The 14,924-nt window shown below is 43.1% G+C and overlaps 1 protein-coding gene across 3 annotated transcripts in view; it reads left to right on the top strand.

Moving 5' to 3' along the window:
• TBCEL (tubulin folding cofactor E like) overlaps positions 1-14,924 on the top strand; it is a 74,613-nt gene that overhangs the window by 22,233 nt on the left and 37,456 nt on the right. For 2 of the 3 annotated variants that reach the window (XM_080650191.1, XM_080650192.1), the window contains 4 exons: positions 3,314-3,463; positions 5,169-5,308; positions 11,738-11,919; positions 14,253-14,509. In XM_080650191.1, the coding sequence (XP_080506317.1) occupies positions 3,331-3,463; positions 5,169-5,308; positions 11,738-11,919; positions 14,253-14,509 (712 nt within the window). In that variant the 5' untranslated portion in view covers positions 3,314-3,330. The remainder of the gene's footprint in view (positions 1-3,313; positions 3,464-5,168; positions 5,309-11,737; positions 11,920-14,252; positions 14,510-14,924) is intronic. The other variant, XM_080650193.1, reaches the window with a different exon arrangement.

The following is a 14,924-nucleotide window of genomic DNA, read 5'->3' as shown; positions in this document are numbered from 1 at the left end:
TTTGGCTCTGTTGACTAATGAGTTTGCCGACCACTGTCCTAAACTAATGCACATTTTGAATTACTGCAGTTTATTTTTAGAACTGTTTCCTGTCCCAGTAGCCTGGATCCTGCTGCAGGAAGCTCCACTCCTGGTTAGTCCCAGGAAGAGGTGGCAGGAAGGCCTGACCTCCCAGAGCCCCATAGGCTTTTTTATGACTTTGTCACCTCTGCCTCCTGGAGCCCTTATGGTTCCAGAGTCACAGTAGCTTGGACAGTTGGGTAATTTGGATGAAATATTAGGCTAACATTGATTAACACATTTAACTTGTCTAGTGAAGGAAGTGACTGCAGGCCTGAGGGTATTCTGTCCACCCTCCACACACTGCACTGTGGAGCTTTTGCTTCATGCTGGACATGGCCTATTTTCTATTTTCAGTTGCCTTGAGTTTCATACTAATTTTGACCTAGTCCTTTGGGGACATAAAGTGCAAATTGTTTGATAGCATTTGAGGGTACTTAGGTGACTGGGTGTTCTGTTGTGATATTAATCTACTAGAGGCCCGGTGCCCAGATTTGTGCACCAGTGGGGTCCCTTGGCCTGGCCTGCGGGGATTGGGCCGAAACTGGCAGTCCAACATCCCCCAAAGGGGTCCCAGATTGCGAGAGGGCGCAGGCCAGGCAGAGGAACCCCACCGGTGCACAATCGGGGCTGGGGAGGGACCGTGGGAGGGCTCCAGTGCGTGTCCGGCCCATCTAGCCCAGTCCCGATGGCCGGACCCCAGAAGCAAGCTAATCTACCTGTTGGAGCGTCTGCCTCCTGGTGGTCAGTGCATGTCATAGTGACTGGTCGAATGGTCGAACAAACAGTTGGACACTTAGCATATTAGGCTTTTATTATATAGGATTTGGCAAAAATACACTGAGCAACTTACCCACCAGCATCCTCTTTGTCCTGAACATTCTCCAGCCTTTACAAGAGCATAGTGTAGTCAGGATTGGAGGCACAAAGGAGCTGACATTTTCACAGGCGCCCTCCATAGCTTGATGATGGGACCAAGTGACATCACCCAGGACTCGCGGCTGCCGAATGAGCACTAATTTAGAACACTTTTACAAATGCGTCAGCACCATGCCCTCTGGAGAGCTAGTCAGGTGTAATTTGACACCTGTTTTCTCCCCCAGAAAGACATAGATTACCCTCCCACCCCAAAGAAACCTTTTCGAAGGCTTCACTTAAAGATCTTTTCTTTCCATCCTGGATTCCTCAGTTTTCAGTCTGCTTGGTTTTCAGTTTTCCTTTTCCACTACTGTTCCTCCTCAAACTGCCTCACAGGTTTTGATTAGATTGATGTTACTGATTCATTTTGCAATCTTAACTGTCTAATTCAAAGCTCCTGTGTTAATGTGTACACTGTCTACATTCCTGGAGAGCTTTTCAATAGGTCTCCGGGAAATGGTCAGTGAAGGCACCTGGCACTGCTTCTAAGTCTTCAGGGGGAAAAGGAAGGAGAAACCCCCAGGCTGTCTGGAGAGTTGTTAAGCCTGGGCTATGAAGAATAACCTTCCTATGTTCCCATGATTACTTGCTTAGGAGGACTTACTTTGACTTGAATATGTGTTTAATATTACCATTCCTCAGTTTGTCTCCGTTTAAATCGTGTATAAGATTATTGCTCTTGAATTGCATAGATTTGAATTTAAGTGGTCCTGACGCTTCCAGTTAAAAGATGCTTTTTAATCTCAGGTGACTATTATGCTGACACTTGACAGTTCAGCACCCTCCCCACACTCTTTAATCGTTTTGAACTGCCAATTGCATGGAAGATAGCAGTGTAACTTCTTTGACTTTTTGTTAAACATAATCTGAAATTTTTCTTGGCATTTGCTTGAGATAGGTCTTTGATAAGAGCTATGGTGCTGCAGCTGATGACATAGCCCCTGCTCCACTTTGTCCGTGGTGATAAATTTACATTGAAAAAAACCTTTCAACATGAAGTTTCCTGAGGCCTAGATGAATGCATCCGTTGTGACACACTCAGGGCTGGGATAGAGGACACTGTAGGCACTGATCACTCTGCATGGATAGAGCTAAAACAGGCTGCATCCTTCAGCTCACAATGAGGATCCCGACAGGGCAGCCCTGTATTCTCAAGGGGACAGTCCATAGTCTCAACTGGTAAATTGTACAGATACAACTTTTGGTACAGTAAGTGGACAAGTGTTTGTACTGGCACAAGAACAGACACATACATCAAGGAACAGAATAGAGAGCCCAGAAATAAACCCACGCCTAAATGGTCAATTAATATACAACAAAGGAGGTAAGAATATATATTGTTGTAAAGACAGTCTATTCAATAAATGGTGTTGGGAAAACTGGGCAGGTAAATGCAAAACAATGAGACTAGATCACTTCTTACACCATAAACAAAAATAAACTAAAAATCAGTTGGAGACTTAAATGTAAAACCTGAAACTATAAAACTCCTAGAATAAAATTTAGTCAGTAAACTCCTTGATATTGACCTTAGCACGATTTTTTTGGGATATATCTTAGGCAAAGTCAACAAAAGCAAAAATAACTTGAGCAAAAAGGCATACTCTGGCTTTCTTTTTGAAAAAAATTCAGAGGAAGGGAAAGGGGGAGAGAGAAAAACATTAACGATGAGAGAGAATCATTGATCGGCTGCCTCCTGCATGCCCCCTACTGGGGATCGAGCCCACAACCCTGACCTGGAATCAAACTGTGTGACCTCCTGGTTCATAGGACAATGCTCAACCACTAAGCCACACCGGCCAGGCTCTGGCTCTTTTAAGAATGATTTCTAGAAGTGGCCATAGAATAATTTGTTTCTATCTCATCAACTGAACTTAATCATATTCTCATTCCTAAACACAGGTAGCTATGTACACAGTTAAACATTTTTTTTACTATGGAGGAAGAGGAGAAAAATATCAGAGGATTCATTCAAACGCTTTAGTCTGATGTTTAGTCTTTACTTTCTGTTTAGTCCTTTTTCCTATTACTTACCACATGAACCCTGTGCACCAGCCAAAAGTCTTCTTGTTGCCCTGGGTTGAGAATGATGGCCTCTTCCTCGAAATCATGTAGCACTTTTCATCTGTATTGTGATGATCATGTGCTGCACTGTATTGCTGTCTTGTCTACATGTGGCCTCCCTAAGTCATAAGGTCTCGTCACAGTATGAATTCTTGGGGCAATGACCGTGTCTTAGATGTCTGCAGTGCCTAGCCTAGTGCCTTATGAATAATTAGTTCTTAATAAATATTTCTTATATTAGCAAATAAATAATCTTGATGACTTCTTGTAGAATTTTAGGAAAGGAAGATGGATCAGCCTAGTGGAAGGAGTTTTATGCAAGTGTTATGTGAAAAATATAGTCCTGAAAACTTTCCTTACCGCCGTGGTCCTGGGATGGGAGTCCACGTCCCAGCTACACCTCAGGGCTCTCCTATGAAAGGTAAGAAAGAGATCTAAAAGATTTATTTGCTGGACTTACTTAGGACATTAAACCAGAATATTGCCTTTTTGCAAATATCTTTATTTTGAATTATGAGTCAGTTTTTCTCCCTTGCTGTGATTTCATTTTTTTGAAAAAAATGAAAGGACTTGTTTTGCTCCTGATTGGTCAAAAGTCATTTTAGTTGGACTCATGGGCCAAGAACAATATTTGAGTGATATCATTTCAAATACATATTCTTTCACGAACTTGGAGGGTGTAAGAGACTGCAAAACTCCTTTGTCCTCAACAGCCGAACAGCCTGATTGAATTACAAGATAGTCACATTTACGAAACTGTAACATGAGGTAGTTTATGTTGAGCCCAATGAATGATACAGTGACTGGGGAAGAAGTTTAGAAGAGAGTTAATTAATATCAGAAAAAGGTTCAAAGCTGTGAGAGTTGAACTAACCCCTCAAGAATGTAGAATTTTGTTAGAGAAGAGATAGAGACATTCTGGAAGAGGGATTATGATGTGAGCAAAGATCTACAACTAGAAGTGTGCATGCTGTTTTAGCTTAATGTTGAAATGAACAGTTCATAGGATTAGTTCTTTGTAATTATGGAAGATTATTATTGAAGTGTTTTGGTTCCTGTATCCAAAGGTTACCGAGCATTTATTATTTCTCACTGCAACAACCTTATCATTCCCTAGCAACTGGGATGACAGAGGAAGTGGACTTCTTACTTGGTCATTTTTTCAGGCTCCATTCTCTTTCTAAAAAACTTGATACTGATAAGTACTAGGTTGAAAAATCATGCCATGTGAGGCCTCCATTATTAAACATTACCTTTGTGAGTCCTTGTTTTATACACATAGGGAAAGAGTGGTGGAATTCTCATGCTTATCCTTTTTATTAGAGACTGGAGCCTGATGCACGAAATTCGTGCAAGAGGAAGCCTTCCTTCCCCCGGCTGCCGGCACTGGCTTCCCTCTGGCACCCGGGACCTGGGCTTCCCTCGCAGAGGGCGGCCCCGCCCACCCATCGCAGCCCTTCCTCCCGTCGGTGGCCTGGGCCTCCCTCTGCGGGCGATTATGGGGCCATGGCCCGGCCCCCTACCAATCACATCGCACCCGCCTTGGCTGGCCCGGCGCCAGTGGGTGTCATAACATGGTCCCGGATGGCCGTTCCACTGTTCGGCCTTTCGGTCGATTTGCATATTATGCTTTTATTATATAGGATATTATATAGGATAGGATAGTAAGTGATTTTATTGACACCTGTAGACAAACAGAAGTAGGTTAGCAGAGACCATGTTTAATGGTTTGAGGTTATTTAAAAAGGCAGCAAAAGGTGAAACTGTATACCGGACAGAGAGAAAAGAGCTATCCAGAATGATACTTTTGAACTAAATTTTAAAAAGGAAAGAACTGAAGCCAATAAGAAGACACTGGTAGTCGACACGAGTCATGTGGACCTGGCCTTCAGGTGCCGAGATGATGGCCTGTGTGGTGGATGACAGGCTGCGGGAGGGGAGCCCCGGACTTGCATCTCCTCCGGGTTGGTTTTTGAAACAAACTGTTGCCTGCTTTGTATTTGGCGTCTCCACTGAGAATTCAGAACCCTTGGGTCCCATCGTAGCTTTTGATTTTGATTCCTGGGGGCTGCATGTGTCAGAAGAATGAGGCTGACAAAGAAAGTGTTCTGTTTCCCGTGATCCAGATCGCCTCAACCTCCCGAGCGTCCTGGTGCTGAACAGCTGTGGGATCACCTGTGCGGGGGAGGAAACCGAAATCGCTGCCTTTTGTGCTCATGTGTCAGAGCTGGATCTTTCTGACAACAAACTCGAAGACTGGCAGGAGGTAAAGCTCTCCTATCGCTGCCTTTTGGGGAAATGTAGCAATAATCCTTGCATTGCTTATGGTATCAAGTATTCTGCTGAACTCGTTCTCACTTGAGATTCTTGTTGACTGTATGCGTAAGATACATAACTGGCTGTTTCAGCTGTTCTTATGGTAATTTTTCAGCTAACTTATTAGTTTTTACTAATGTGAAAAGCACTGAGGAACTTTATTCCAGGCATCCAAAGGGTAATAAGTTGAGAGAAGTTTAGACTGCTAGCAATGCATTAAATTTTCTACTCTTTCTTTTTTTTGTTTTAATATATTTTATTGATTTTTTACAGAGAGGAAGGGAGAGGGATAAAGAGCTAGAAACATCGATGAGAGAGAAACATCGATCAGCTGCCTCCTGCACACTCCCTACTGGGTATGTGCCTGCAACCAAGGTACATGCCCTTGACTGGAATCGAACCTGGGACCCTTGAGTCCGCAAGCCGACGCTCTATCCACTGAGCCAAACCGGTTAGGGCAAATTTTCTACTCTTTCACTGGTTTACACATCCTATACTTATTCTCTGCTACTACTTTAACATTTATTACTAAAAATTGACATAAAAGTTGTTTAGGGTTGGAAGTAATATTCTTGTTACTGAAATTTATTCCAAATATTTTAGAATTTTTTCTTACTTTATTAAGTCTCTTTGGTGGTTTGACATAACAGATGTCTTTTGATCCCAGAGTAACTCTAAACCAACTACACAAATAAAAGTATTACAGCACTCTCTCTTTTATACACTAGAGGCCCGATGCACGAAATTTGTGCAAGGGGCTCTGCCCCACAGCCCCACCCACTGGTCTTTCCGGAAGGTTGTTCTAATTAGCATATTAGCTCTTTATTACATAGGATATCATTGCCTTTCTGATTATAACATTACCCAGTAGAAGCTACCCTTTAGAATAAGGGAAAAATGGTTTTTCCTACTTTATTTGTTCTTAATTTAGGCTCTTATTTCTTGCTTGGAAAAGCTTGCTAATGGGTTATCCTGCCTCAGCTTTGTCTGCTTCCTCTAACCCAGTGGTCGGCAAACTGCGGCTCGCGAGCCACATGCGGCTCTTTGGCCCCTTGAGTGTAGCTCTTCCACAAAATACCCCGGCCTGGGCGAGTCTATTTTGAAGAAGTGGCGTTAGAACAAGTTTAAGTCTAAAAAATTGGCTCTCAAAAGAAATTTCAATCGTTGTCCTGTTGATATTTGGCTCTGTTGACTAATGAGTTTGCCGACCACTGTGGGAAAAACACTTAAAAAACATTTTAATGATGTACTAATGTCTTTAACCTGAAGTCAAAACTTCTGGGTAAGGGTTATGCCTTACGCAGTGGTCAGCAAACTCGTTAGTCAACAGAGTGGCAAACCGCGGCTCGCGAGCCGCAGTTTGCCGACCACTGCAACCTGTCTTCCATGTGAGTAAGTGAAAGAGGGCGGTGCTCCGCTCTGGGCAGGGGGCCTGCAGCTGTCTGTTACTGCCTGGAAACGAAAGTGCGAGCTCTCTGGGGGTGGCCCTCCCTCAGCTGGCCCTGTGCTATTTCTAGAGCCTCATCTTCATCTTTAACCTCATGCTTCTCCTTACAGCCCGGGAGAAGCTCTTCCCGGACAAGCTTCCCTGCTTTCAGTTCCTTCTCAATCCGCTGCCCTCTCTCTGTGTCTCAGCAAGACCTCCTCTAGGAGCTCCCCTGGCGTCCCCCAGGCAGCCGCTTCCCCCTGCCTGGGTCCTGCTGCCCTGAAAGGGTTCTCACAGGTGCTGCAATCGCTGGCTCCCTCGGCATTTCCCTGCTCGCGGACCTTCTGCAGAGCGGAGGTTTTTGTCTTACTAGGCAGTCAGATGTCTGTTGACTTCATTAATGAGTAAATGATTGTCTCTTACGAATTAATGAAGACCACTGCTCCAACTTTTCTTGTGATCTTAAGAAAAGTCCCTTCACTTTTAGTGCTTCAGTTTGCTCATGTTACAGACAGCTGCTGATAAAATTTATCACTGAGGCATTTTATAGATGCTAAACGCCATACAAATTCTAAGACAGCTTCCTATTGTTCAGTTTTCTTCCGCCTTTTGTGTACTTACTTATTTCATAGCCTTAATCCAGTGACTGTGCTCCCAGTCATATTTCCTGTTTCTAGTGAGATGCTCACCTGAATTCTTTGAGAGGCACGTCACTTGATTTCTAAGTGATTTGCTAATATATGCAGACTTCACTGGCTGTTCCAAGAAAAAGTCCCTATTTGTACATGTTTTTAGTGATTGATACACTGATCTAAACAGTGTGGTTCACTATTTAGCAGAGTATAGTCTGTGCCTTCTTTGTCCTTTGAGGTGCTTAATTGACATGCATACTCTGTCCACACTGCACAGATGCAAAAAGAACTCCCTTGGTACCCTCCTCACGATCCCCGCAGTGTCCTCCTGCTGACCGCAGGGAGATTTTTGACCTGCGTGGGTGACAAGTCGGACCAAATCTCCCTCTGAATCATTTCTGCTCCTGTGTCCACAGGCCGGTTCTCCTAATCTGTGTCCTTGGGAGGGTAAAATTTACTAAGGTGTGTGCTTCGTGCTCTGACCTGTGCCTTTGCTACCTGGTGGGAACAGCTTGGCAGTGATGATGTTGCCACCTCAGGAGAGCAGTTTATGTCAGCCAGCGTGGGCCAGGACACAGTTCGCACTGAGCACTCAGCCTTTTCTCCACCTAGACAGAGAGCTGCGCTGACCCTTTCACACCGCAGTGATGTGACGGCCGGAGGGTCGGTGTGTATCTTACTCCGTGGAGTTTGTAGATCCTATATGTATGCACGCTCTAGTTTGTTTTCAAGTAAATATTTGCTGCTACTGCCCTTCTGGTGTCCTTTCCAGTTTATTTTTGTTTTCATCATTGCTTTATATTTGTCCTTAACCTTAAACGTGATTGATCTCAGTCTTCTAGAACATAAATTAGAACACAGAGAGATGGGAGAAATATAGCAAAAGAATATTGATTTTGAGGATTGATTAAACTCTGCTAGGCTACAAAAGCATAGGTCACAGTTTTAAGACATTACATTTCAACCCCATTGCAGCCCATATATCTGATTGCCAAAAAGATATTTGTTTCTGTTCATTAACTAAGTTTATTCAGCCAGTATTTGACATAGCAAAGTGGAACAAAATACTGTAATATCATTTGCTCTTGTAGTGTTTTGAATAATCACTAATGCTATGAGTAACTCCTTATGTAGTTTAAACTACTGGCTGCTAGATATCCAGACTAAGATCAATGTGACTGAGAAGTGTAATACTTGGGGGGAAGCAAAGATTTGTCTCTATCCTTCCAAAGTTGGGCGTCTTTGTGTTAAAACAAGATGCATTTTTTAGCTTTTGACTTGAATTTTTGTCTACCTAGATTTTACTCTGACCTTTCCCAAGGTATCTTCTGTTTCTTCCCTTTCTTATCAAAACCATTTTATAAAAGAGTTGAGAGGAGGGAAGTATTAGCTACTCAGGTGAGGTAGAGAATAGCTTGGGTAGAAGTTACAGATTGTTGTCTTATAATGCTTGTCCCATTTTTCCTAAAACTGTAATTTCTTTCTTTGTAGAAGCCCGAGTAGAGGGCCCCCTCTTAGATAATAGCATTGTGGAGCCTTCAAGGAGATAGGAGTTCAGCTCCACGTTTCTGCACCTGAGCCTGCTCAGCTCCCTCCAGCTGAAGCGGTTTCTGTTGGTTGGTTGGTTGTCGGTTTTTAGAAGTTAAAAAAGGGAAGTCAGTGGGCTGCCCTAGAAACTTACTGCATGCTTGCCCGTCTTTGCTATTAGGACATCTTTCTGCCATAAATAAGTTTACCGTGTAAGGTGTTACATTTTTCAGAATCTTAATTTAGGGTTACCCTAAAATACTTTCTAATTTCAGCTTTGTAAATAAAATATTTATTTGTTTTTAACATGTATTATTTTTTCTGCTTTAATTATTAGACTATAGTTTAACATCATCTTTTTGGGATATTCCAGGGCTAGCAAGTCATTATTCTAATCTTTATTCTCATTGGACCATAGGATAGATGCAGACTTGGGAAAGGTTACATCAGTATCTGTTCGCTTTGGGAATTCTCCCAGAAATTGCTTCAAAAACCCTTAAATTACCAAATTTTGAGTATTTTCCTTTTTAAAAAAACATGATATGACATATTGGTTCATACTAAACTTATATTAGTGGTAATTACATTTATTGAATGATTTTGTGCCATTATGCAATAAACGTTAAGTGCCCCAGTGCAGTAGTGAATGAAGAAGGTCAAGTGCTGTCCCCGCTTTCCTAGAGTTCACATTCTCCTGGGTAAGGAAACCAGCTTCTAAAAGGAGTGCCACGCACCATGAGCAGTGCTCGGCACACGTGCCTCGTTGAATTCTGCCAGCAATCCTGTGAAATCGATGGTGCTATTTTCTGTGTGTTCCGAATAAGGAAACTGAGCTTTGGAAAGTTTGAAGACACAACTAGGAAGTGTTGGCACCTGGTCTGACCCCAAAACCAGTGCTACCTACTAGTATTCTGCTAACTCCTTTTCTCATAACTTCATTTACCACGTTGCCTGGCTCTTCGATGTTTAAACGTTTACAGGGCTTCTAGCACTTTATATTACTTTAAGCCTAGTTCTCATTTTTTTCTGGTTATATTTATAATTTACTAGTTGTGGTACATGTGATATAAATTCCAAGTTATCTATGTGATAGAAATTCCAAGACCCCCAAAGAATGCCTGAAACCACTGGTAGTGCCAAGCCCTGTGTATACTATGGTTTTTGTTTGTACATGCATGTATTCATGGCTGCTCTCTGGCATATCCAAATCTCCAGCATCCCTGCTCTTGTGCCTTGGCCTTATTATTAAGTGAAAGGATTGCTGGAACAACAGTCCATCTGATAACCAAGATGGCGACCAAGTGACTAATGAGTGGGTGGGGCAGGTGGTGTATACAGGGTGGGCACCTGGACCAAGGGGTGATTTCTGTCCTGGGGGCGAAGAGCCGGACAGAGCGAGATGTAATCATGCTACTCACAGTGGCACCTGATTTAAAACTTGTGACTTGTTTATTTCTGGAATTTTCCATTTAATACTTTCATACCATGATTGCCTGTGGGTAACTGAAACTGTGGAAAGCAGAACTGCAGATAGGGGGCGACTGTATATTGGGAAGAACCATGGGTTAACTTTAGATTTGCCTTTCTGATTTTTAACTTGAGATTTGGCTTTTGTGATTCTGAGACCTGATTTAACACAAGATGTTAATTATTTAAATCTCTGAGGCTCATTTTCTTAATTTGTTAAAATGGAAGTAGTATTAGTCATCTTGCAAGTTGTTGGGGGCATGTAGTGCAAGAAGCTATGCAGAGTCTATTGCTACGCAAAGCCAATAGCTAAGGTCAGTAATGCTCAGGTCCTTTTAAAAATTTTTGTGTCTACCAGATTACTAGTTAAATTATTAAATTTATGATCATGTTTTCTCTTTTATTATATAGTTCTTGTGCTTTTTTATGTTTTTAGTCAATATATTTTAAAGCTTAGTACCTCTCTGACCCAAGCTGAACCTGTTTTCCAGTGATTGTGGCTATATAGTCAATTTTGAACACCTGATGAATTGTTACTTTGTGGTCTTTAATCAAGTAATTTTTTTAAATGTATCTTTATTGTTGAAAGTATTACAGATGTCCCTTCCCCTCACCTTCCCCCCCCCTCCCCGCCCCATTGGCCTCCTCCCCCTGGCCTCGCCCAGCCCCTGACCCCCGCCCTTCACTACACTTCACTACACTATTGTCTGTGTTCATGGGTTATGCATATATGCATACACATTCTTTGGTTAATCTCTCCCCACCGCCTACCCCCTCACACTGAGATTCGTCAGTCTGCTCCATGCTTCTGTGACTCTGGATCTATTTTGTTCATCAGTTTATTTTGTTCATTAGATTCCACATATGAGTGAGATCATGTGATACTTGTCTTTCTCTGGCTGGCTTATTTCACTTAGCCTTAATGTTGTAATGAGGATGGAAGAAGAAAGGAAATATTCAAAGAGGATTACAAAGAGGACCCAAACTGAGCTCTTTAATAACTTGTAGTCTGAATTGTCATCTAAACTGTCTTTTCTCCATTTATCAAAGAGAATATCAGAATAAAAACCTTGCCAAAGGCAACATGGGAAATCTTTTTGTTTGTACCATTACTTTTCAGTTCTGACACTGTTTCATAGAAGGAGATTGTTATTTGCCAAGATTTGTTGAAATTATTTATGCCACTCTGGGTACTGTCACTAAATAGAACTCCCCAATGTGAATGATCCTTTGCCTGGAGACCCACTCGCTTAGGCCTGTCTGAACATGATTGCTATTTAGAAACTCTGATTATTGCCTGATATGCTTTTTTTTTTTTTCTCCCTAGGTCAGTAAAATTGTGTCAAATGTTCCCCAGTTGGAGTTTCTAAACCTGAGTTCCAACCCTCTGAATTTGTCAGTTTTAGAAAGAACATGTGCTGGGTCCTTCTCTGGGGTTCGCAAACTTGTCCTCAATAACAGCAAAGCCTCCTGGGAGACAGTGCACACGATCCTGCAGGAGCTGCCAGAGTAAGCCGGAGCACATGCTGGGAGGCTGGTTGTCACCTGCCCGGGCATGGAATCCCCTCGACCTGCCACTCAGAAACACTAGGCCTGCAGAGACAATGGGGAGCGGTTACCAACATGGAGTGGTTACAATGAGGGCGTGAATGTAACTCAGGAGCGTTTTTACTGGAATGCTCGTTCAGTGTTGAGTAACATAGGATATGCCAATCTTTGGCTAGAAAATAGCCCTGAGAATAGCACTTATCATTTCTAGATCAACCCAGCCTTTCTCCATTTTAATCTTCTGATTACCTGGTTTCAGAATTTTGCCTCACCTTTTCTTTAGGAGGAAAAAATAATCACAGTATCTCTAAAATATATTAACACTCAGATGATTGTACATAGCTGGCCTCATTGGAAATAAACCTGGTATTCTTTTCAATATTTTATGCAAGAAATTATACTCTTGTCATTTTAAAGATGCTTTATTACATTTGTTTGTATCTTTAAATACGCATAAATGTTCAAAGGAAGTAGTTTAAAGAAATATATGAAGCTGTAGATTTTTTACTGTATAAATATGAAAATTATCAAAGCTTTACAGAATTTGGTCTCACCCCACTTATTCCACTTTAGTTTCCCACTGTCACTCTAGTGAGATTGGTTTCCTTATGCCTGCAGCATCCAACATGGCACAGAATGAGTTTTAAACCCAGTTCCACTTTCTAATCATACTAGAGGCCTGGTGCATGAATTCGTGCATGTGTGGGGTCCCTTGGCCTGGCCTCTTGCAATCTGGGACCCCTCAGGGGATGTTGGAGAGCTGGTTTTGGGCCAAATCAAGGTACTGGGCCTCTAGTATGCATATAAGGTCTTTGGCTAATCTCTTCCTGCCCTCCCTCCTCCCCCCTCCTCCCTTCCCTCTGAGATTCATCAGTCTGTTCCATGTTCCCATGCCTGTGCATTAAGCGTCTGCCCCCTGGTGGTCAGTGCACATCATAGCTATTGGTTGAAAAGTTGGACACTTAGCATATTAGGCTTTTACATATAGAGATAGACTAGAGGCCCGGTGCATGAAATTCATGCACGGGGATGTGTGTCCCTCAGCCCAGCCTGCACCCTCTCCAATCTGGGACCCCTTGAGGGATGTCCGACTGCCTATTTAGGCAGGATCGGGCCTAAACGGGCAGTTGGAAAACCCTCTCATAATCCAAGACTGCTAGCTCCCAACTGCTCGCCTGTCTGCCTTCCTGATTGTCCCTAACTGCTACTGCCTGCCAGCCTGATCACCTCCTAACCACTCCCCTGCCAGCCTGATTGATGCCTAACTGCTCCCCTGCCAGCCTGTTTGCCCCTAACTACCCTCCCCTGCAGGCCTAGTCAACCCTAACTGCCCTACCCTGAAGGCCTGGTCACCCCTAACTGCCCTCCCCTGCAGGCCTGGTCCCCCCCAACTACTCTCCCCTGCAGGCCTGAGTCCCCCACAACTGCCCTTTCCTGCAGGCCCGGTTGCCCCCAACTTCCTTCTGCCAGCTTGGTCACCCCTAACTGCCCTCCCCTGCAGGCTTGATGGCCCCCACTGCCCTCCCTTTCAGGCCTGGTCCCTCCCAACTGTCCTCCCCTGCTGGCCTGATTGCCCACAACTGCCCTCCCTTGCAGACCTGGTCCCTCCCAACTGCCCTCCCCTGTTGGCCATCTTGTGGCAGCCATCTTGTGTCCACATGGGGCCAGTCATCTTTGACCACATAGGGGCAGCCATCTTGTGTGTTGGAGTGATGGTCAATTTGCATATTATTCTTTTATTAGATAGGATGACCTTTGATAAGCTAATTAACCTCTCTGAGCTCTATTTCCTTGTCTATAAAATGGGCATAACTAGATCTACCTTACAGAAATAGAAGAACAGTCAGTCTATAAAGCATCTGGCATGGGGCCTGACACAGGGTAGAAATTCAATAAATGGTAGTTATTGTTTGTGTTCTAAATACTTGTTCATGTTGTTTCTGGAATTTTCTTCCATCTTCTCTCAACTTGTATAAGTCTGCCCCTTCTTCAGGGTTATGCACCCTTACCTGATTATTCTAACACAATTTTAATTCCATACCTCTATGAAATACTTTTGTACATATAGTTAGTACTGCTTAAATAAGCACAAAGTTAATTTAGTTCTGGGTTCTATCTTCCTCTGCTGTGGGCTCAGCTGTATTTTAGCTTCAGGAAGATAACTGTATTTTCTCTATAACACCTAGCAGAGGCTCACATATAGTAGCACTTACTTATTTCTTCAATGAATGAAAATCGGTGCCAAGTAGGAAGTTAACTGCTCTACACAATGAAATGTTTCTCTTTCTCTCCAGTTTGGAGGAGCTCTTCCTGTGCCTTAATGACTACGAAACAGTGTCTTGTCCTTCTATTTGCTGTCATTCTCTGAAGCTCCTACATATAACAGACAACAATCTCCAAGACTGGACTGAAATACGAAAGTTAGGAGCAATGTTCCCTTCGCTGGACACCCTGGTCCTGGCCAACAACCACCTGAACGCTATTGAGGAGCCTGACGACTCACTGGCCAGGTTGTTTCCTAACCTGCGGTCCATCAGCCTCCACAAGTCAGGTGAGGGGGGGTTGGCTTGTCCTCCTTCCCATGTGAACGGAGCTGAGCTTATGCATGAAATGCAGTGCAAGTGTATTCCGGCAGTCAGCTCTGCCTTCTTAGAGGACCGTTTTCAGGAGCGACCTGCCGGTGCCTGGGGATCAGCTGGATTTAAGGCATTCATTGTCATAAATCAAGTGGCATAGCATTATATTAGCTATTTGCATTTTATATATTAAAGGGGTCATGCTGTGAAAGGAGTGAAATTGATGAATTGTATAGTAAAAGGCAGAGTAGAAAGAATATAAGGAATTACAAACGACCATATTGTGTGGATTTAGGTTAGGGAATCCCAACCTGGTATGCCTTTCAAGTTTTCTCTTTTCCTTTCTAGTACTTACATATTGATTGCCAGTTTGTTGCCATCTAATTCTGT

The sequence above is a fragment of the Plecotus auritus genome (assembly GCF_963455305.1).
Source record: "Plecotus auritus genome assembly, chromosome: 13".
NCBI classification, from domain to species: domain Eukaryota; kingdom Metazoa; phylum Chordata; class Mammalia; order Chiroptera; family Vespertilionidae; genus Plecotus; species Plecotus auritus.
The sequence above is the reverse complement of the archived record's forward strand: the minus strand, read 5'-3'. Positions and strand labels throughout refer to the sequence as shown.